This window comes from Globicephala melas, chromosome 11 (assembly GCF_963455315.2).
Source record: "Globicephala melas chromosome 11, mGloMel1.2, whole genome shotgun sequence".
In the NCBI taxonomy this organism is placed as follows: Eukaryota; Metazoa; Chordata; class Mammalia; order Artiodactyla; family Delphinidae; genus Globicephala; species Globicephala melas.
Genome location: NC_083324.2, coordinates 36,506,562 through 36,530,066, shown reverse-complemented (window position 1 = coordinate 36,530,066; position 23,505 = coordinate 36,506,562). Strand labels below are relative to the sequence as shown.

Here is a 23,505-nt window from a genome sequence, read left to right as displayed (position 1 = left end):
ACTTGGCACAGCGGACCCAGTTGATGTGCTGGCTCAGGGAAAACAGGAATTTCTGGCGATGAGTTGACCACACCTTGACTGTCTTGTCGTCGGAGGCTGTCACGAAGGACTGGCCATCGCTGCAGAAATGGATGCTCCTCACTGTGGCCGTGTGTGCACGAAACATGGTTGACTCGCCTTTGCTGCAGGGATGGGTATCCAGAGTCAGGAAACCCATAAACCCATAAGAGCAACAGAAGGGCACATCGAAGCCCTCCCCACCCCTCAGAACCCTCCCAAAGTAAATCCAGGCTTGAGTGCCTCAGTCCCCAAAAAGCGAAGCCAGAGCCTCACCCACGTGCAGGCAGCGTCAGGTGGGATCCCTTCCAGGATGGCTGAGGTCAGCCCAGGATCTCCCTATTGGCCCTGAGGGGAGGGCCCCGACTGAAGCCCCAGCTTCTGATGTTACCTCCTCGGAAGTGGGGCAGATGTCCCACTGTGACCAGTCCAGCACTAGGGCCTAGACTCAGACAAGCCCCTCCAAGTCTTTAACTCACACGTTGGGTACCCAGATGCGGACAGTCTTGTCACGGGAGCCTGAGGCAAGCAGGTGTCCCGAAGGGGAGAAGTTCACACAGGTGACGGTGTCCTTGTGGCCGGCGAAGCGGTAGGCACGTGACTGGGGCTTCATGTGCCACACCATGAGGCATGAGTCCATGGAGCCACTGGCTGAGGAGAGAGCAGATGCCATGACGCTCGGCTCAAGCAGGCCTGGAGCCTCCACCAGGATGCTGGAGACGGGCGGGGGTGGGGTGCGGGCAGCAGGGACAGCCCAGCTCTGCCTTCTCCATGGGGACAGGCCACACCTCCAGTGACTGCTGAGCAGGAGTTCGGAGAGCCTAGGGCCTGTCACCACTCCAGGCAGCGGACCCACACAGCAACCAGACCTGGGCTGTAACCAAGGGTCCCGGGTCTCCCCACAGACACACTCTGCAGCTCGAGAGAGCAAGTCCTCGCAAAACTGGGGAGCCAGCTCAATCCAGTGGCCATTTTACCATTAAGAGGACCCATCAGAAGCCTAGCAGAGGTCCCCAGAACAGACCAAAAATGACTTGTTTCCTCTTAATCTCCAGCGTGTATCATGAGACCAGCAGCTTCTGGCAGGGGACCTTGACCATTGGATGAAGGGGGAGCCTCGTCCATAGAAACAAGAAAGCTGCAGCTGTGACAGCTGTGTATGAACCCCCAGGTGGCCAAGGAGGGAGCACTCGGCTGCAGCATAAGGGCAGTGGGGGGAGGGGAGCACCCGGCTCTGCCCCCCATCCTTCTCAGTGGTGGGCGTCTTCAACAAGGAGGTGTGCCCATGGTACTGTGGACAACAGAATCAATAAAGACCCAAGGAAAAAGCCACTGTTTAGGGCTCATTCTGCAGGCCAGGCCTGAGAGGTGGATGGGGTGTGCACGGAAAAGCCCAGAGCCGGGTCCTAACCTCAAAGGCTGTGTGACCTTAGCAAGGCCCCCAACCTTTCCGAGCCTCACACTCCACATGCAGAATGGAGCTCATAAAGCCTAGCGCCCAGAGAGCAGGCCGGCTGAAGCAGGAGGTAGGTCTAGACAAAGCACCTGGGTCCTCACTGTGCCCTGCTCCCCCCATGCCACACCTCCCAGGTAGAAACGTGACCTTCTCAGCTCATAACCTAGTGCCTAGAATAAGATGCCTCTTCTTACCCAGCTGCTTCGTGTTGAGGCTGAAGTCCACACAGGTAACTGCATCCCGGTGGCCCTTAAAATGCCTCTCCAGCGAGGGGTCCTCCTGAGGGAGAGCCAGGGTCAAATATGTGAAGCCAAGATGAGGAAGGGGCTTCCCCAGGGCCAAGACTCTTCCTATAACAGCCAGCAGCATTTAAAAATGCTCAAGGCATGGGCTTCCCTGGTGGCGCAGTGGTTGAGAGTCCGCCTGCCGATGCAGGGGACACGGGTTTGTGCCCCGGTCCGGGAAGATCCCACATGCTGCGGAGCGGCTGGGCCCATGAGCCATGGCCGCTGAGCCTGCGCGTCCGGAGCCTGTGCTCTGCAACGGGAGAGGCCACAACAGTGAGAGGCCCGCGTACAGCAAAAAAAAAAAAAAAAAAAAAAAATGCTCAAGGCATAATCTTGTATATAGAAAATCCTAAGGAATCACTAAAAAATCTATTAGAACTAATAAACAAGTTCAGCAAGCTTACAGGATACAAAATCAATATACAAAAATCAAGTACACCAACAATGAACAATGTGAAAAATAAAAGTATGATAACAATTCCATTTATGATACATAAAAAAGAACAAAATACTTAGGAATAACTTAACAAAAGAAGTGCAAGACATATGAGAACTAAAAAACATCATTGAAAGAAGTATAGAAAGACCTAGATAAATGGAAAGACATCCCATGTTCATAGTTTGGAAAACTTAATATTGTTAAGATGAAATACTCCTCAAATTGATCTACAGAGTGAACAGAATCCCTTTCAAAATCTCAGATGCCTTTTTTTTGCAGAAATTGACAAGCTCATCCTAAAATTCACATAAAATGTAAAACAGCCAGAATAGAAAACAATGTTTAAAAATAAAAACAAAAACCAGTCACTGTAGAAAGCAATTTGGTAGTTCTGCAAAAAGTTAAGCACAGAGTTATCAAATGATCCAGCAATTGTAGGTAAATACCCATAAGAGTTGAAAGCATTTTCACACAAAAACTTGTACACAAATGTTCATAGCAGGATTATTCATAATGGCCCAAAAGTGGACAAACCTTAATGTTCATCAACAGACAAATGGATAAACAAAATGTGGTATATCCATACAACAGAATATTATTCCGTCATAAAAAGGAATGAACTACTGACACATGCTACAACACAGATAAACCTTGAAAACATTATGCTAAGCGAAAAAAGCCAGACACCAAAGGCCACATTTTGTCTGATTCTATTTATATGAAATGTCCAGAATAGGCAAATCTATAAAGATAGAAAATAGATTAGTGGTTGACAGGGACTGGGTGGGGGCGGCGGAGGGGGGGCAGTCACGAAGAAGGGGAGCAACTTCTTAATGGGTATGGGTTTCTCTTTGGGGTGACAAAAATGTTCTGGAAATAGACAGTGATGGTTACACAATATTGTGAGTGTACTAAAAACCACTGAATTTTACACTTCAAAAGGGTGAATTTTATGGTATGTGAATAATATTTCAATAAAGTTATTTTTCGAAAGACCCAAGAGAAAATGGGGACTTTCAGCACCCCCATCTCAGGAATCAGATGCTATACCTTCAGTCTCACTGCGGACCAGCCAGTGAACCCAAAGGTCAGCCCTGAATAAGCCCCCAGTGGCTTTACGACCATCTCCACTCCACCCAACATCAGAGAAGCAGTAGCTTAGGAAGACATGGAGATAATATTCCAGAGATTCTCTCCATCCAACAGCAATTCATGTTGAAGAGTTATAGGCCAGCCATGCAGACATCTCCCCCTACCCCAAACATCTTAAACCTCAAAGAAGCATTTTGGGGGCACCAGGGAGCCCAGCAAAGCCTCCTCTTGAGGAAAAACAGCCTTGGGGCAGAACAAGGACTGCAGGGAGCTGTAACCAGAACAAAGGCTCCCGTGGCCCCTTGCCCAGCTCCACCCCCCAACACACCAGCCTGAGTCCTCCTTTCAACAAGAGAAGGAGGAGGGCAGAGAACTGAGCAGAAACTGCTCCACCTGAACTTGTTGGAAGAATAAGGGTAAAATAGTGCACCCTCTAGAGGCAAGTTCAGATCCGCCCCTAACCAGGGGACGCCTGAAATCTCCCAACACCCTCTCTTCCAATCCCACAGGCTTGTTGGTTCCTCATCTCCCCCAAAGGTGGTTTATATATTGGGGTGGGGGGTCAAACACCACTAGAGATCAAAAGTCCTAGTTCCTAGTCTGAGCCCTCTGCTCACATGCCCAGACACCCAAGGAAGCCAACAGGCCACCACCCAGCGTCCTTGACTTTCAACCCAGCCAGAGGACCAGGCAGGTTCAGGTTTAAAACAACCTCTCAAAAAGAGAGGCTTTGGAGTGCTCCCCTCTGGCCTCACGAAGAACCTGGGACTCAGAGAGGGCAGTCTGGCCCAGGTCACACTGCAGGCCTGGGCCGTCCCGGGCATCCCGGGGGCCTGCTGTTCCCACACGTCGGAACAGGGTGCACCCTCAACAAACCCCCGTTCAGCCATCCACTGCTCAGGATAAGGAGACAGAAGCCAGAGAGGCCCGGCGCTGGCCCCAGGTCACACCTCCAGTCGGGCCATACAAGTGTCTCCCCCGCTAGGGGTAGATGCAAATCCTGGGGGCAGAGGCTGGTTTCTTAGCCCCGTTAGCCCGAACAGAGCCTGGCTCGCAGGAGGCGTTCACCAGGTGCCCGTACTCAAGTGCCCCCTGCACAGACGGTAAACTGGGGCCAGAGAAGACCGGCTTGGAACCCTCCGTCCGGCTAGGCGGGGAGACTAAAGTCCGGGCGGCCGCAGCTGGCAGGAACTTACCAGGCAGGGTGCGGCCATGGCGGGTCCAGGGGCGCCCAAGGCGCCAGAGAAGCCCGAAGAAGCAGCGGCTGCAGTTTCGTCCCGTTCAGTTTCCGCGCCCCCAACCGCCGCCAATAGCAACGCGGGTCGCTTCGCCTCGCCCCGCCCACCGCGGTTAAAGGAGACGCGGCGCCTCGGCTTTTTGCCCCCCGACTGGAAGGAGAGCTGTATGGCCGGCTCCATGGTCTCTGCGTCCAGCGCCCCGAGGCCAGGCAGCCTACAGACGGCGTCGCCAAAGGCCTCTGTCCACCGTCACTCATTCCCCCTGAGAAATTAAAAAGTCCAGGATGAGAGGTTCGCCCCACCGACCCGTAGCCGGGCTAACGAGACGGCGAGCACAGCCTTCTGGGAAATGCAGTTCCAAGACGCCTTCATCCTTGTGTCTGGAGGAAAGTGGGACTACATTTCCCAGGATGCCATGAGGGCGGGGCCGTGAATAACCCGAAGTGAATGCTTTAAGGATCCCGGAAGTGGAGATGCTTAAAGCGTTCTCTTTGGGTTAATCGTGGCTCGTTGTGATTGAGTCCTCTTCAAGCGCCCGCGAGGCCGGCTTTTCTCTCAGTACCCCATTAAAAGCCAATTATTCACCCTTCGGGAATTCTTTAAGTAGTTCGCTCTTCCGAACGCGCTTAAAACAGGTGTCGATTTAAAAGAACACTAGTCACTCGGAATCACACCCTTGGAGTGGAGAGGCCTGGGTTCTATTCTCAGTTCTTGCCCTGATTCGCTGCGTGACCTCGGGAAAAATAACCCTGCTCTGTGGACCTCAGTTTCCCCATTTGTGACATGAGAGGGTGTGACGCAGCCTGGCCCTCTCAGGACCCTCAGCCCTGAGCAGCCGTTATAAATTACAAGTTTAAAAGAGGAGACAATCCAAGGGCCTGGCCGCCAGAGGTCGTCCTTGCTCACTTTGTTGGGTCTCTAGACCTTCTCGCTCGACCGCCCACCCCACCCGCCGTCGCCACAGCGCGCGCGCGCGCACACACACACACACACACACACACACACACACCACACACACACACCCCTACCTCACTCTGGGCATCTTCCCAACCTGTACCTGATCTGGACTGGACATTTGTCAAGATTTGGGAACCTTGTGTCACCTCTCTGGTTAAGTGTGGATTGGCCATACTTCAACACTGATTAAGATTTGGCCAGGCCCTGAGGTTTCTCAGGACATCCTGAAACCTAAGATGGTGTGTCCCTAGACCTGCAAACCAGAGCCCAATTCAGTGAACTCAGAGACTGGCAGTGGGGGGGAGCTGGCATGTGGAGGAGTGAGTCTCTTCTTTGGACCTGGAAGGTTTGGGGCCAGACCCAAGAAATAGACACATTTAATCCCATCTTCACTGTGGTTTGGCTTAAAACTGGTTCCTGTATGTTAGAAATTGTCAGGCTCACATAACTTATACAATATGAAATTCCACTTAAAACATGTATAGTATCGCTTACACACACCCGAAATTGTTCAGCACTGTTCAAATGACAATTTTCAAGCCTTCCCACCAATGTTTGCATCTTATTCAGCTATTCTCTTGCCTACTGGACAAACATTTAAAGTGAAAACATTAAGGAAGAAAAAAATTTAAATACAGAAAAATATATCTATTACACATAAGGGTTCAATCATTCTTGTTGTTGGGTGGTGTTTTTGGTTTTGTTTTGTTTTGTTGTCAATTTTAGCTATAGAACACCCATGGTTTACAGGAGTTCATAATCTACATAACTAAATTTATGAAACCCTTCTGTAAAATGATTTTCAAATGTCAGGTCTGCTCAAAGCGAGAGGCACTGGAAGATTTTACTCATCCTTGCTGGTCTTTCTAGATCCCACTGTCTGCTATCCTTACCCCTCAGGGAGGAGCAGTTGGGGATGCCCCACTCCCTCTTGCTCATTTACTCGCCATAAGAACGCAGAGTTCAGCTCTGCCAAAACCACATAGACAACCTAGGATACAACACTGGCACAGCCTGCATAAACCAAGATTGGTGCCTCCATGTTCTGATGGAGCAGTCCCCACCCCATGCCACCTCGACCAGATTGAACTCCATTTCTGACTGGGGCCTCCATGGGAGGGGGGAACACTCAGTGCTGGAAGAGCTTTAATACTGGGGGGCTCCATGTTGAGGCGGCTCAAAGAGAGCTTCTTTTCCAAGCCCCCCTATGGCAGAGATGTCTCTATCCTGGTACAAAGCCCACGCTCAGGGCCCCCTGTGAGGGCCTCTCACCCTGTCATCACTCCCAGACTCCCTGCCCAAGGGCCACATGTCCCCTCCTAGGGCTGAGGTGAGCCAAAAGAGACTGCTCATAGATGGAGCTCTGGTACCAGGTCTCCCTGTTGTGGGAGTGACCCCTGCAGGGTGACCCTCTCCAGGAAGACCCATTGTAATTCTGGGCCTCAGGAGAACCCGCTGTGAAATTAGCGTGCCCCTGCAGGTCAGCCTTCTATATGGTAGGCCCACCCCAAAGTGGGGAGAGGTCCCGTGGAGCCCCAAGCCTTCAACCTCGCCTAGTCCTGCTCCTCCATCCCATAGCAGTGGCCAGTCTGAGTAAGCATCCAGCTTGGGCCTGTCCTTGCATGTTGCAAACAGTGGGTAGCATGACTAAAGTTGCCATAGCAATTCCTGGGACAGTGATGTCAAGGGTCCCAGGAGTCCCTGGGACCAGTTTCCAGAAAGACAGAGAGCTGGCCAGTAGCCACATTCCACACCATCCACTGAAGTCAGATAGGGACGCCTCTGGGTACTTCAACCCACCTCCCATAAGCATGACAGGCAAGATGCATGGCCTCTCTCCCACAGCCTCAAGCAAGCCCGTGAGAGATGCTGGGCCTCCTTTTCACACTGTCCAGAGAGACGGGAAGGGGCCAGGGCAGCCCAACTGTGGTAAGAGAGGGAATTCCACAAAACTGAGCCCCACCCCCCAACCTTGGCTCTGCACACATGGGCTGGAAGCGGGATGCAGACACTCACAAAAAGTCTGAATTCAATTTGAACCGTTTAGAGAAACCTTTCCAGTAGACAATGCAAACAGGGCTTCGGAGCAGTTCTCAGCCCTGGCTGCCATTCAGAACCTCTGCAGGTGGGGCCAGGCACCAACGTTTCTTAAAAGCTCTCCAGGTGAGTCTAGTGCACAGCCAAGGCTGAGAACAGCCCCTCTAGATCAGTGTGACCGAGAGAACTTTCTGTGACGATGGAAATGTTCTGTAATCACACTGACCAACTGGTCACATGTGACTATCCAGCACTTGAAATGTGGCTACCGTGCCTAAGGAACAGAATTTTAAATTTTATCCAATTTTAATTAATTGAAATGTAAACAGCCATATGTGGCTAGTGGCTACCGTATTGGACTGCACAGCCCTAGGCTATGGACTGGCTCTGTGGCCCTGGGCAAGTCATGGAGTCTCTAGGACTTCAGTCTCCTGGTGAGGCCGGTAAGGAACTCAGTGTCCTGTCCACAGTAGCCAGAGCAAATCTTGGTCCCCATGTCCCACTGCCCACCTGAGGGGTGTTTGGTGACACCAGCCCAAACCCAGGGAAATCGGTCAAGCTAGAAGAATGCAGGCCACAGCTCCTCAGGCCCCCTAGCAGATTTTGCTGGCTGCCCCCAGAGCATTTGGGGTGGGAAGATAGGGCCAGGTACCCATGAAACCAGAGGATAATCAGATTTCCCTCCTCCAGGGAGCCCTGAATTGTGGTGTGGTGAACCAGCCTGGAATAGTGCCAGCTATAAAATAATTGATGATTTTCATTTACCAAAGGTCACTGTACACCAAAAGCCATGTGAAGGTTTAGCTACAACCCCAGGAGTAGTACAATATTATGCCCATTTTACTGATGGGGAAACTGATGCACAGAGTTACTAAATGGGGAGCCAGGAGTCGAACCCAAGTCTGTCTGTCTGCACAGTCTGAACCGTTAATCCTAACAAATACAGGAAGAAGAACTAAGAATCCTTAAATAGTTCAGGGCCCGGTAAAACTTAAGAGGGCCTCAAGACTTTACCCCCAATAGTAGGGATGGAGGCCGAAACAGTCCCAAGGCAGTGAACCCCACATTAGAAAGTCCTTTGTTGTCTCATATTTTATCTTAAACTGTCAGGAAGTTTAGCATCTACTCTTCTTTTCAATATCTTTTTAATATCAAATTAATGTTTTAATGATGGACCAGTTAATACCAAGTCACAATGATATTCAGGAAGATGCCCCAGTTTATCCTGTGGTTTTATGACCTGCCCCCATCCTCAGTTTGAGAAGCAGGGCCATAGAAGGGTCATTCAGCCGTTTATCAAAGGGAGTGGGACTGCCAAGACCAGGACCACAGGGGTCCTAGGGCACAGGGTTTCCAGAGTCTAGGTGCAGCTGGTTTAAATACCAATTCCCAGACCAGCCATAGAGTCTGACTCCATGGATCTGGGTGGGGCTGGGAGCCCACATTTATAACAAGCCCCTGGGATTGTGACATGGTGGTCCCAGGACCTGATAAAGAAACCCTGGGCACCATAGTGCCTGGACAGCTCCATCCTACCCTCGAGGAGCCAGGGGACTGTCACTCAGCTACGATGCCTTGGCCAGGGACTCAGACTCGACAAGTCCTAGCTCTGACCCCAACCTGCTCTGTGATCCCATCTCAGGTCTCAGGTTCCCCATGGGTACAACAAGGACATCCATAGGTGACCTCTAGGGCACTTCTGGCCTCAATGGGTGGATGTGGTCAGCTGGAAGAGGAAGGGCTGGAGGCAATCGTAGGCAAGGCCCCTTGGTCTCCCTTCCTCATCATGCCACATTGGCCTCCCTCATGCTCAGACCCTCCTGAGGGCCTTTGCGCTGGCTGTTCCCTCTGTCTGGCTGCTCTTCCCCCAGCTCATCGCTTTGCTCACTCACGGTCTTTCGGGCCTTGGCCTGGACATCATCCCTTCAGAGACACCTCTGCTGGCCCCACCCCAGACACTCCTCATTCCTCCATCCCCTTCACTGCTTATATGCTGGAGCTTTCTCATCTATCTCCTCTGGGCTATGAGCTCTGTGCAAGCAGGGACCACACCCTGCTGATCACAGGGGGGTCCTGGGCACTCAGCCCTGGCTTGGCACCGGAAAAACTCACCAAACTTGTGTGACAGTTCAATCCCTGGAACCACCACTGGGCCTGAGGAACACCAGGAAATCCTTCCCAAGGTCCCCAGTGATGCTGGGACTCAGGGAGGGGCTTGCTATGGGGTCAGGAGCAGACAATTCTATTCCACAAGCATCTGTGGAATGCCAGCTGCGTGCCCCACCCTGTTCTGGGGTCCCCAGGCATTATGGAGGGTCATGGGGGAGGCAGGTGATGAACCAGAGCCTCTGCTCCAGGAAAACCAGAGAGGGAAAGGGCCACCAAGCAGGCTGAGCCCTCTGTGTGTCCTTCCAGGTGTTCTGGCTCAGCACTGACGGTGTCCCTCTGTTGGCAGGATTGGGGGGCTTCCAGGAGAAGGCGCATGTGGGGATTTGAAGTAGAAGCAGAATGGGGTTTTCTTGTGAGGATCCAACTGCTTTCAGAGGGAGGGTCCTGTCAGTTCATTCGGGTCCCCTCTCAAGAGCATATGGAATGGATGAAGGTGTGTGACTGTGTGTCTGTGTATGCCCACGTGTGCCTCTGAGTGCTTGTAGGTGATTGTGTGTCTGTGGCACATGTGTGCATGCCTATGGGAGATACTTGACGTGTGTACCTGTGCCTGTGTATCTTGGTTCGGGTTCCTCCAGAAGCTGAGAGAGGATTCAAGTTTAATTCATTTATTTGGGAGGTGACTCTAGAAAACACCAGTAGGGAGTGGGAGTGGGAGACAAAGGATGGAGAGCATGCAGTGAAGGGCATTATTAAGCAAGTTACCACCTCAGGTGACCAGAGCCCAAGGTCGCTGGAGAGCCTGTGACCCAATACAGAATGTGCCTCAGGGTCATCTCACCTGAGGTGAGGGAGTCGAGGGTTTATCCACCCACACTCGACAGCCTGGCATTTCCAGCCAGTCCTACACCAGGCCTAGGGTCTTCTGGGGCAAAGAAAGCCCTCAGCACAGCGTCTCTGGTACTGGCAGTAAGAAGTCAGGCTTGTGGGCCCCAAAATGGTCAGTAAGGAGGGAGCAGGTAGAGCGCCGACACCAGCTGCTACACCACATGTCCACGCTCCTGTGTATGAGCCACTGCCCAGTTACATCACGTGGATGCATGGACTCCAATGACCTCTCCTCGTGCAAACCTCCACTGGGCCAGAGGAAGGCTATTGCAACATCAGATGAGCTATGTATGGCCTTGCTCTCCTTCCCTTTCCTGAACAGGCCGGCTCAGGATTTGTCAAACCATGCCAGGCCTCCGCCAAATTTGGCCGAGCAGACCCGGACCTGCTTTGGGCAGCGGCAGCTTCTGCCCTTGAGCCAGGATGGAGGTGGCGGAGAGGGGAGTCAAATGGGCTGGGGGCAGGGAGATGGGGGAGGCCTTCTCTACTGCAGAGAAGGCAACCGGGGCCTCCTCTGTCTGAACCTTGCTGCCCACAGGAGCCTGGACAGTGGCCTCAAATGCCACTCGGGGGCAGTGGGGCCTGCTCATAGCTTGGGGTGCCAGAGAGGGGGTGCAGTCAGCGCTCCCCTTTAGAGGGTCCATCCTGAACAGGGCTGGAGGGGGAGAGGTCTGGGGACAGAGGCCTGGCCGTGGAGACCTGGGAGCAGCAGGAAGAAGGGGTGTGGCCACGGGGAGCTCGTGACTGCACAGAGATGCACAGGAGGATCCGGAGTCCGGGCCATGGAGTACCAGAACTCCCACGTGGACAGCTGAGAGCTACACCAAGGACTGAGGCTATGTGGGGTCTGGGGGGGACAGTGAGGGGCACCCCTGAAGTCTGCTGGGGAAGGTAAGACTGGAGCTTGGGGAAACCAGGACATGGAGGAGTTTTAGGAGCTAGTGAAGAAGACTAGCGGCCCCCAGCTGGGAGGGGATGGGGTCTCCCCTGAGGCTGCAGGGGGTGGGGTGCTGTAGTGGGTCAGGGAATGGAGCCAAGGTGGGTCCGTAGGGGAGAGGCTGAGCCCACAGGCTTGAAGTTGTATAGATCTGGGTTCCAATTCCATGTGCAACACTGACTTGCTCTGTACCTGTGGGCAAGAGCTTAACCTCTCTGAGCTTTATTTCCTTGTGTAAAATGGATATCCTAACAGAAACTAGGTGTATTAGTTTCCCAGGGCTGCTGTAACAAGACACCACAAACTGGGTGGCTAAAAACAGCAGAAATTTATCCTCTCCTACTTCTGGAGGCTAGAAGTCACAAAGCAAGGTGTTGGCAGGGTCCTTCCAAAGCCTCTAGGGGAGGACGCTTCCTTGCTTCTGGTAGACTCAGGGGTTCGGCTTGTGGAGCGTAACTCCAATCTCTGTCTCCTTCTTCATATGGCCTTCCTCTCTATGTGCCTCTGGGTCCAAATTTCCCTCTTCTTTTAAGGACACAGTTATGGGATTAGGGCCCACCCTCATCCAGTATGGCCTCATTTTAACTTCGTTACGTTTTTAACGACCCTATTTCCTAATAAAGTCACATTCACAGGTACTGGGGACTTAGGACTTCAACATATCTTTTTGGGGAACACAACCCTATGGCATAGGGTTGCAGTAGGATTAAACCACAGGCCTGGCACAGTCAGCTCTCAATAAATGGTAGGGACTTCCCTGGTGGCACAGTGGTTAAGAATCCTCCTGCCAATGCAGGGGACACAGGTTCAAGCCCTGGTCCGGGAAGATCCCACATGCTGCGGAGCAACTAAGCCCGTGCGCCACAACTACCGAGCCTGCGCTCTAGAGCCCGCAAGTCACAACTACAGAAGCCTGCCTGCCTAGAGCCTGTGCTCCGCAACAAGAGAAGCCACCACAATTAGAAGCTGCACACCAACACAAAGAGTAGCCCCCGCTCGCCACAACTAGAGAAAGCCTGCCCGCAGCAATGAAGACCCAACGCAGCCAAAAATAAATAAATTAAATAAATAAATTTTTAAAAATAAATTGTAGCTGAAAAAAGAAAATTTCCAGTTATAAACTGAATAATTCATGGGGATGAACTGTACAGCATGGTGACTATAGGTAATGATACCATATTGCGTATTTGAACATAGGAGAGTGGATATTGAAAGTTCTCATCACAAGAAAAATAATTTTGGGGGAACTGTGTATGGCGACAAATGTTAACTGACTTATCATGGTGATCATTTTGCAATACATACAAATATCGAATCTTTACATTGTACACCTGAAACTAATATAATGTTTTGTCAATTAAAAAAACAAAGAAGGGCAAGCAGGGGTGGAGGGTGGAGGTGCAGGAGCGCAGACTGCAGACTTTTTCTGCACCTGCACACATGTGTGTGGGCAGATATGGACACACGAGAAGCAGGACACTGATCATGGAGTTGCACCCAGGAGGGCCGGGATGAGTGACCTAGAGACCTCAGCCTGCAGTCCACTGGCCAGGCAGAGCCATTCAAAGCAAGGCTCAGGGCCTGATGCCAGCTCCCTGGGCAGGAGGACCCTGAAGTCAAAGCCTTGCTTGTCAGGGACTTCCCTGGAGGTCTAGTTGTTAAGACTCCATGCTTCCACTGCAGGGGGCACGGGTTTGATCCCTGGTCAGGGAACTAAGACCCCACATGCCACGCGGCACAGCCAAAAATAATAATAATAAATATTTAGGAATAATTAAATAAATAAATTAAAAAGCCTTGCTTGTCAGAAGATTCCTTGGGAGTCCTGAGCAAGGCCACCACTGACATCATGGGCAAATTCATGGACTATCCCAACACCCAAGGCTGCTTAAACCCACAGCCTTGACATGACAGGGGAGGACTGTGGGTGTACAGCCAGCACAGCCACTTTCGGAGGGAGGCAGAACACAGACTCAGACAGGCCCCAGGGACTCCAGTGCAGATTCTGGGCAGCTACCCCGCAGACCTCACAGAGGACTAGGTCAGAGGGGAGTCTGCCATTCCAGGTGTGGTCCCAGAAGCACCACCTGAGAACTTGTAGAAATGCAGATTCTCGGGTGTGCTGCTGAATCTGGAGCCCTGGGGTGGGGCACAGAGTGAGCGGTCCACGGATTACTGGTGCCCCCCAAGCAGCCTTGCCCCAGTGCTCCCAGCCCACCAGAGGCTCTGAGAAGAAAGCGTGGGTGGGAAAGGGGACCCACACTATCACCCCCCAACACCACCCTGAATGCTCTGGCAGCACACGGCCCTGCCAAAACCCACAAACAAGAAACCGGTTCACCTTTGTTCAGCCCAGCTGAGTTATATAATATACTTTCCTAAGTTAACCACAGAACATTTTTTTCAGAGAACACCTGTTAAACAGCCTGAACGCAGACCAGAGCCACCTCAGGTGCACTTCCATGTATCTTCTCTGGTCTCCTGCCTGTGCCTAACACGCAACTGCCCTTTAGAAAGTGCACGAATGTCCCAAGGTGACCCTGACTGGACTCGGGTGATTTACAAACCACTAACGTCTCCCAAGCTCCCAAGGGGGACGTACTGACCTCATAGCCCTGACCTCATCAGGGATGCAGGTGGGGGAAGGGACAGTGATGACACAACACAGGGAGCTAGAGAGCACTCGGGGTGGGGGGACAGTAAGGGTGAGAGGTGAAGCACCGTGCACAACCCTATGACCCTACACTGCTCAGCCCATGTGTGTGTGACACCGCGTATCACCATGGTGCATGGTGGCGGTCCTTGTATGTCTGCTGGCAACAAGTGTGACTTTTGCACCTACATGTGGCTGTTTTCATGTGTGTTGCTGTCCCTATGACTAGAGTGGCTGGGCATGTGGCTGTGCACGAGGGGGTGTTAGTGACTCTGGCACCTGTGGGCCTGGGACCACGTGTGAATTTGAGAGATATCCAGCGTGTGCACCTGTGAATGTGGCCAGCAGGCTGCTCTGGCCCCAAGAACTCCCAAACCTGAAATGTCACTTCAGAGCTGCCAGCAATTTTCTGTCTGCTAAGACATGGGCAGGCTGTGGAAAACTATTTTCTAAATGTAGTTACCCAGATATAAAGTGGGAGCGCTGCCACATAGACCCATGGTCATCTGATGTGCTGGCCACAGAGGCAACAGGAGAAGGACCAGGAGAAAGGCTTAGGGTCTGCCATGGGGAAGACTTGCCACCTGCCCTCCGTCTGTCCTGCAGCCCTTAGCCCAGCCCAGCCCCACGGGGCCTCAGCTGGGTCCTGACCACACACACAGTCCACAGACCAGGACCAGGATCAAAGACAGCCAGCTCCAGGGTGAACACAGAGGACGGTGTGGAGGAAGATGGCATGGACCCCGGGGAGGGCCCTGTGAGTCTGTGCATGGACAAGATGGGGTGCAGTGGTAGGGTGCTCGCAGATCTCGCCAGGGGCAGACTCATGCAAATGCCAAAGCAACCGAGTGCCTGGTAACGACCTTGCTCAGATTCTCCTGCCCATCTCTACACTATCTGCTGACCAGCCATCAGCTTCCCACTTTCCACACTTACCTCTTTGCTGACACAACTTGCCCACAAGCTGCCCCCAGCTCTGGGGCCTGAGAAACCACCACACACATGCATTCACACACAGTCCACGGAGAATCCTCGTCTATTTACCCACTCCATTCATTCATGCATGTGTGCATGCATTCATTCATTCACCAAATGCTCATGGAGCACCTCCTCTGAACCACCAGCTCTGCGGACCCCTCTAGTCCCCCAGGCCCCCCAAGTCAAAGCAATGAAAGCAAAGTCCCAACGGACCTCCACGTGGGTAGCTCAGAAAAGAGGAAGCTAGGGGCTGGGTGGGATGGTGGCCGTTAGCTGGAGGGAAGCTCTGAGCTGGTGTCACAACCAGGTCTTTGTATCAAGCCGGATGGCCTCTGGAGGTTGGGTAAATGCCATGACTGCCCTCCCCTGACCCCAGGCTCCCCTGACTGGACCTGGCACTTCACTCTGCCTGAAGCCCAGGGTCTGTCTCACCTAGGATTGACCCCAAGGCTTCAGAGCTGTCCCCCAATCCCACACCCCACAGAACAAGGTCCACCTCTCTGTTAGCTCTCGGGGGGCCCCTCAGTTGGGCCCAGGCTGCCTTTGCTGCCCCTCATGCTCATTCTCACCAGCTACACCAGCCTCTGTGACTTAAACGGGGGCTTGGAGGCCTTCCAGCTCCTCCCCACTCTCCCTCCTCAGGGTCCTCAAAGGCCTAGAGAGCCCGAGCCCATCTTCCAAGTACTGCCCACTTCCCCCAACTTGTCATCCATGCGTCCTCGTTTGCATTTTGCTCATAATGATAGCAATATAATGAGACGTATCCAACACCTCCTTGGTGCCTGGCACGATGGGTGATATTTCCAACTGCCTATATCATGAAGCGCAGTGACTGGAGCTGGAAGCAACCAAGGTCATGGATCCCCAGCCCAGCCTCCTCCTCCCCTACATCACCTGGTTGGCTCTTCTCATTCTTCAGGACTCACCTGGAATGTCCCATCCTCAGGAGTCCTCTCCAAGCCCCCAAATAAAGCAGTCCCTGTTCTGGCCACTCAAACGACCTGTGTGAGCTCTCACTCTCATGTGATCACGTGTTTGGATGGGCTTGTGTTTACATCTGTCTCCCCCACTAGACTGTCTACTCCATGAGAGCAGGACTGCATCTGTCTTGTTCACAGCCGCTACCCTGGCACCTAGTTCAATGCCCGGTAAACAGTAAGTACACAATATGTATTTGCCGAATGAGTAAACCTATTTATCTATTTTTTGAAAACAACCTCACTCCAGCAAGAATCTGAGGTTGTTTATAAGAATGCATACAATTCTATACGAGAGAAAAAACAAAGTTGGAATCAAAGATTTTGACCTTCTCTACAAACAATAAATGCAGGAGAGGGTGTGGAGAAAAGGGAACCCTCCTACACTGTTGGGGGAAATGTAAATTGGCACAGCTACTATGGAGAGCAGTATGGAGTTTCCTTAAAAAACGAAAAATAGGGCTTCCCTGGTGGCACAGTGGTTGAGAGTCCGCCTGCTGATGCAGGGGACACGGGTTCGTGCCCCGGTCCGGGAAGATCCCACATGCCGCAGAGCAGCTAGGCCCGTGAGCCATGGCCGCTGAGCCTGCGCGTCCGGAGCCTGTGCTCCACAACGGGAGAGGCCACAACAGTGAAAGGCCCGCGTACCGCAAAAAAAAAAAAAAAAAAATCTGGATGTGAGGCTTTTCTCAAAAAATGGGAGGAAGGCCTGGCCACACCGGGCTGTGTTCCTTGAGATGACAATGACCGGAGCTGAGATGGGGCCTCCCCTCAGCACAGGGGGCGCAGGGCATGCACTGCCTCACCCCATCTGGCCTCTGTGGGCCTCTGTGCTGCTGACCCCAGGTCTATGCTGCAAAGAGATTAGCTTGCAAGGTCTGCAGAGTGCAGAGCGGGGCTGAGAAGGCTTCCCTAAGGTGAAGGGAAGCCATCTCTCCTGGTTGATTTCACTCACGATGACTCTAAAAGCCACAGCACAGTCACCACAGTTTTAGGGCTGGTGAATGTTGACATGTCACAAACCTGTTAGTCTTGCACAAGAATCAGTTAACTCAGTACCCGCCAGGCCCCAACAGTGCCTCTGGTCTCACCCCCGACCAGAGCTTGAGGGCTTTAATTAAACCCAAAGGGAACCCCTGGAGCGAGGGAGCCACCAGCAGCCCCTTGGGCAATGAGGTGGGTGACAGGGCAAGGACATATTGGGAGAGGCAGGAAGGCAGGCCTGGCTCTAATCTTGACTCCAGCTCTGAAACTTTGGACAAGTCACTTCTCCAAGCCTCCGTTCCCTCATCTGTATCCAACAGCTGATACTAACTGCATAACGTTTCCAGAGGCTGGTCCCTCCCCCAAGCATGGAGGCAGGGTCTCAGGGAGTCCTCGTGTCAACCTTGTCCATAGAAAGTATCCCAGTCAGGGGTCTCCAAAGAGACAGAACCAATAAGATATATATTTAGCATATATGGAGAGAGAGAGATTTATTTCATTTTAAGGAATTGGCTCATATGATTGTGGAGGCTGGCAAATCTGAAATTTGTACGGCAGGCCAGGAGGCTGGAAACTCAGGCAGAATTTCTATATCACAGCTTGGAGCAGAAGTCCTTCTCCAGGAAACCTCAGGTTTTGCTCTTAAGGCCTTCAGCTGACTGTATGAGGCCCACCCACATTATCAAGGATAACCTCCTTTACTTAAATTACAGATGTTAATCGCATGTACAAAATACCTTCACAGCCACATCCAGACCAGTGTTTAAACAAACAATAGGCAACATCGCCTAGCCAAGTTGACACATAACATTTAACCAACACAGAACGCATTATTTCCTTTTGCGCATGAGGAAATTGAAGCTCAGAGAGGCTGTGCCACACGCTTAAGGCTAAGGAGCACAGAGGGATGGAGCTGGGAGGTGAACACGAGCCAGAGTCGGCTCCACTCTGAGGTCAGGGCTGTGGGTGGCTACTCCACACGGGGCGTGTGAGGATCAGATAGGAAAATGCACAGAAGTGCATGGGACCATGTCTATGGTAGGGACAGAAATCAATAGGGCAGTGGGTGGTATTAGGGAATTACTGTTAGTACTGAGAAAGGACAGAATGGCGTGGGAACAGGGAAAGGAGGCAGAGGAGTGTTGCTCCACCCCATGAGGGATGGGTTCTAGAGTGTAGGGCAGAGAACCTACAGTCCCCGGGCCCCCCAAGGAGGAGGGGGGCAGAAGGTGGACTCCAGCAGGCTGTGATCTCCCATGTCAGGCAACGAAGTCCAGAGCCTCTGACCCACGTGCAGGGCACAGAGAGGGAGCACAGTGTCGCCAGCATGTGGGGTCAGAAAGAAGTCTCGCCTCCTGAGGCTGTGGCTGGTTGCCCAGACGTTCCTGGAAGTGGGTGATTTCCCCTAAGGGTCCAGCTGGCTGGCTCCTGGGCTGGTCACTGCCATGTGCCCACCCTAACTGGACTAACACCCAGAGGTAGAGAAAAGCTTCCACTGAGACCTGAAACCCTTAGACACAGTCCCAGCCTCATTCCTCCCAGCTTCCTTAATCTCCCCGGGGTGGAGCGCTAGATCAGAGGCAGAAGGCCAGCAGGTCAGCCATGTTCTCCACCTGCTGGCTGTGTGACCTTGGGCAAGTCACTTAACCATTTTGAACTTCTGTCCAACGTATGTGGCTAATCATTACACAGACCGAGAGGTCTGCTTCGGGGCTAGAGGGCTGCTTCGCCAGGACCAGGCCAAACATCTGAATAGAGCTGTTGCCAAACATCTGAATAGAGCTGTTACTTGTTGCCATACTTGTTCATCATAGTATCATCCTCCCTGGCCTTCTTTTTACGCCTGTCCACCCAGCACCACTTCGCTGAGCCTCGCTCACTCTCTCCCCCATCCTCCCTTCCTTTTTCCAGCTCCCATATCTTCTGGTCAGAATGTGTGCTGGGTAGGCTTTTAAATGCCTCCAGGGCCAGAGAGAAATGAAGTCCCTTGCCTTGGTTGATAATCGCAGTGTTGATAACAGTGGGATTCTGGCAGTGGTTGGTTGGGACTCTGACCCCCGCCCTCCCCTCTGCCACATACCTCGTCCTTCTCCCTCTTGCCTCCAGCCTCCCTGGCCCCCTAAGTCCCTCCTCCACACCAGGCTCCTCTAGCCGCCCCAGAGGGCCCCTCAGCCTGGCTGCTCCATCAGAGGTGGTATCTCATTGATACCAGGTCCCAGTTCCAAGGTGGGTCCCCCCTCCCCACCACTGTCCATCCCAGGCCCCTTGCCCACACTGGTCACAGCCTGTAATGGTTCCTTTCCTGGGGTGCCTCCCCAGCAGCCCAGGGCAGGGAGCGAGGCTCCTTCACACTGTGCACCCAGCACCAGCTGGAGGAGGCAGGCTTAGCCTGCTCCCTTCACCCCCCATCGCCACTCCATCACCTCAGGGGGCCTGCTCTGACCTGACCTGCAGGCAGGGGCTGGGGGTGAGGACAAGCACTGGGGAACCCACTTCTGGGCCAGCCTGATTCTTCCCCTCACCCCGCAACCCTCCTCCAGAGGCTGAGGGCAAAACAGCCTAGTGTGTGGGCTAGAAAGCAGGACACCTGGATCCCTTTGCAGCACAAACCTCACTTGCTGTGTGGCCTTGAGCAAGTCCTCTCCCCTCTCTGGGTCTTAGTCATCCCGGCTCTAAAATGGGCTAGGGCTACCGACACACACCCAGAGGTCTGCAAGGCCAGACAGTTGTCACTGCTTGGACATCACATGTCCACAGGGTTGGGGACCCACTGAAGGGAGCGCTGGTGGAGAAGTGGAGAGAGCACGTCCTGCCTGGGCCAGCCCAGGGGCTCCAGGTCTGCTGAGTCCTCAAGAGAAGCTGGAAATCTGAGTTTCAATTTAACGATCTCCTGACTGCAAAATCTTGACAACTAATTCACATGTTTAAAAGCACTGTGTGGGGACTTCCCTGGTGGTGCAATGGATAAGACTCCACGCTCCCAATGCAGGGGCCCCGGGTTTGATCCCTGGTCAGGGAACTAGATCCCACATGCATGCCGCAACTAAGAGTTCGCATGCCACAACCAAGGAGCCTGCCTGCCGCAACTAAGACCTGGTGCAACCAAATAAATTAATTAATTAAAAAAATAAAAGCACCGTGTAGGTCAAACAGAACACGTCTGGGCCACAGTCTGTGGGTGGTAGACTAGAAGGCTAGGTTCCAGGGCCCTCTGGGGCTCTCTGGAAGGATAGTGTTTGCTCTGGGGGCATTTCCTGCTCTCATTTGGCAAGAGGGTGGCGTGCTGTTCCTTGTGTACCACCCCAGACCTGCTTCCTGGAGCATTTGATGGCTTTGCTCCACTCTGGCCTCTTTCCCCGACTAGTCAATCGGAGTCCACCCCTTGACCTGTAGATGGCTTCACAAACACAGGCCCAGGCCTGCCCCAGCTAGGCCAGAGCCTGAGAGGGTTCCAAAGGCAGGGCCAGCATAAGGCAGGTGTTGGGGGCCTCAGAACCCTCTTGCCCCGCCCAATCCCCAAATTCCTATCATAACTCCCGGGCCCTATCACTGTAAACCCTGGAGCTCATGTTTCCAACCCTCAGGGCAGACCTGAGCTGTTTCTAGAAACTCTAGCCACTCTGCAAAGCTGGCCCCTCACCCACCACTATTCAGACAGGGACTGACACCCCAAGGAGCACTGCTGGGCCAAGGCCAAGGCCACACTGACCATGAGCAGCACAGGCTGGAGGTTTTGTCTGTCTCTAAAACTGTCTCGTGTCCATTCGGGTCTCCTCGAGGTGAAGGCTAGCAAGATTTCTCAGCTGGCTGGCAGATGTGGAAAATGAGGCCCAGAGGAAAGCAGTAAGCTTGCTCAAGGTCCCTGGGCTGCGTGATCCTTATAGAGGGGCACTGCTAAAAATAGTTCCTGGAACCCAGAGTGGAAAAGGATGAATTCTGGGGCTAGCGTCAACGTTTTTCTTTTGCCTTGATCCCTGGGCAGATGCTGTATGCAGCAGCCCCTGAGGGTGAAGATGACGCAGACGGCGCAGAGAGTGGGGAGGAAGGAGAAAGTCAGGGAGGCCAGATCCCAGCATCATCCCCAGAACGGAGCCTGACCTTGCCTGAACTCCGGAGGCTTGGGCTCCCCTGCCCAGGGCCAGGGTGATAAGATGAGTTTATATCGCAGCTCTGAGGAGGGAGGCAAGACAGGATTGAGGGAGAGAAAAGAGAGGGAAGGAAAAATCACGGGGGAGGGAGAGGGGAGTAAGTATGCTAAACCCAGGAGAGGGACGACAACTTTGCCAGAATGGGGCCCACCCAGACTCATCACTGAGGCAGGAGGGGCACTCCCACTTCACAGATGCAAAATCTGAGGCTTAGGGCATGGGGTAATTTGCCCAAGATCGCAGAATCAGAAAGTAGCACAGTCAAGATTAGAATTCATGGCTTTAGCCTTTGCCCTTCAAACAAGGTCTCAAACTGGAAACCACTCAGGCAGCATTTCCCAAAATGTGGCCCCAATATACCCTACCCCTGCATTACCAGGAGGGAGCCTGGTTAAAATGCAGATTCCTGGGTCAGAATCAAAGGGGCATGGCCCAGGAATATGCATTTTGACCAGTGCCCTGCTGGTGGTTCTTTGAGACCTAACACTGGGAAGCTCTGTGGCTCTCTTTTGGCTTTTCTGGTCTGACTTCCTAGCCCTACATCCTAGCTGCACCCCTGCAGCCAAGCTATTCAAACTGAGTCACCCTGCCCTCCAGGACAGAACTAGGCCTTTCCCATTCAATGACTCGCCCACCAGTCTCCCAGTCCCATATAGACCCACCCTTCCAGCCAGTACCTCTCTTCTGGAAGCCTTCCTTGTGGTTGGGATTCCCCTCTCCTTCAGCTTGTGTTGAAGTAATATTGGGTTGGCCCAATAGTTCGTTTGGGTTTCCCATAGCATCTTACGGAAAAACCCTAACGAACTTTTGGGCCAACCCAATAGCCTCCTCCTCCCTCTGGAATTATTTACAACATCCTATTTTACTTTCCCGGTGGATCTGCTTTGTTTCCCAACCTTTCCCTCTATTAAACAGGAAACTCCCAGAGGACTAGAAACTTATTGGTTTAAACAATAAGCCTCTGAAATCCATGACTTCACTTGCCCCTCTGCCAACCACAAGTGGCAAGGCTGGGAGAGCTTTACAATGAGGAAATGGAGCCTTAGAGAGATTGTAGCCTACCTAAGACCAAGTAAGATTGAGCCGGGGTTAGAACCCATGTCCAGCTCCGATGTCCAGTTCTTTCTGCTTCTGCTTTGCCTCTGATCACTCAAACAGCTCTGCGACGCGGGCAGGACAGGGATTATGATCCCATTGCTCAGATAAGGAAAAGTGAGGCCCAGAGATGGACAAAGCACTCAATACCATCTTTACCCTGTTTTGGCTGCACCTGGGTCTGACCTTTTCTCTTACCCTCTCTCCGGCTGTTGGGCACTGCCCAGGGCCCCTCAGCAGGACGGGGCAGAGCTGAACTTTGGGTTCCCAGGCAAAGCCCTCATCCTGGACCCCTGGAATGGTCCCAGTGCCACTCCAGACCCAGGTGCCTCCTCTTCAGGTGGAGACTCGCCTCACCTGCCTTGCAGCTGGCTGGAGATTCAAAGAGAGGGAATTGGGAAATACCTGGACACACCTTGGTCACCATCACTCTAGACTTTGTCCCTCTTATTAATGCCCAGCTGAGGAGGAAGCGACCTGGGTGGTCCTTTCCTGAAGAGTGGAGGAGGACAACTCTGAGCCTGGCACGGGCCCAACCCAACCAAGCCCAAGTTAAGCTGGGAAGGGTGTGGAGCAAGGAGGCCAGGCTGGCGTTCCTGAGAGGGGTTTGCCAAGCTGTACTCCACAGGTGTGGTCTAGGGGAGACTCAAAGGTTGCCCTAGGGTGAGGGCAACTCTGAACTTTGGGAGAGAGTACTGAGTCACCCAGCTGGTGCCCGGCCAGGGTGGCCAGCAGGGACTTTGGATAGCCCACAATGGAAAATAAAAATAATAATTGGGCTTCCCTGGTGGCGCAGTGGTTGAGAGTCTGCCTGCCGATGCAGCGGACACGGGTTCGTGCCCCGGTCCGGGAAGATCCCACATGCCGCGGAGCGGCTGGGCCCGTGAGCCATGGCCGCTGACCCTGCGCTTCCGAAGCCTGTGCTCTGCAACGGGAGAGGCCACAACAATAAGAGGCCCGCGTACCGCAAAAAAAAAAAGTAATAATAATAATAATTAATATATGTCAACCCCCAACTATGTGTCAGGCCCCATGCCTCCACCCTCACCTCCCACCCAGTGTGTAGTGTGTGGGTTCCATCCAGCCCTGTTCCTTGTGCTCCTTCTCTGCATCAGGTTAAGTCCCTTTATTTCGGACCAGAAAAATGCCACGGCTGGGTCTCCGTCTGCTTCT

At 52.9% G+C, this 23,505-nt stretch overlaps 1 protein-coding gene across 2 annotated transcripts in view; it reads right to left on the bottom strand.

The window, feature by feature from the left end:
• POC1A (POC1 centriolar protein A) overlaps positions 1–23,505 on the bottom strand; it is a 95,146-nt gene that overhangs the window by 71,272 nt on the left and 369 nt on the right. The window contains exons 2-5 of one of the 2 annotated variants that reach the window (XM_030867339.2): positions 4,528–4,831; positions 1,708–1,792; positions 537–708; positions 3–182 (exon numbers count right to left, since the gene is read on the bottom strand). In XM_030867339.2, the coding sequence (XP_030723199.1) occupies positions 3–182; positions 537–708; positions 1,708–1,792; positions 4,528–4,749 (659 nt within the window). In that variant the 5' untranslated portion in view covers positions 4,750–4,831. Of the gene's footprint in view, positions 1–2; positions 183–536; positions 709–1,707; positions 1,793–4,527; positions 4,832–22,299; positions 22,337–23,505 lie in introns of those variants that run through there. The other variant, XM_060307812.1, reaches the window with a different exon arrangement.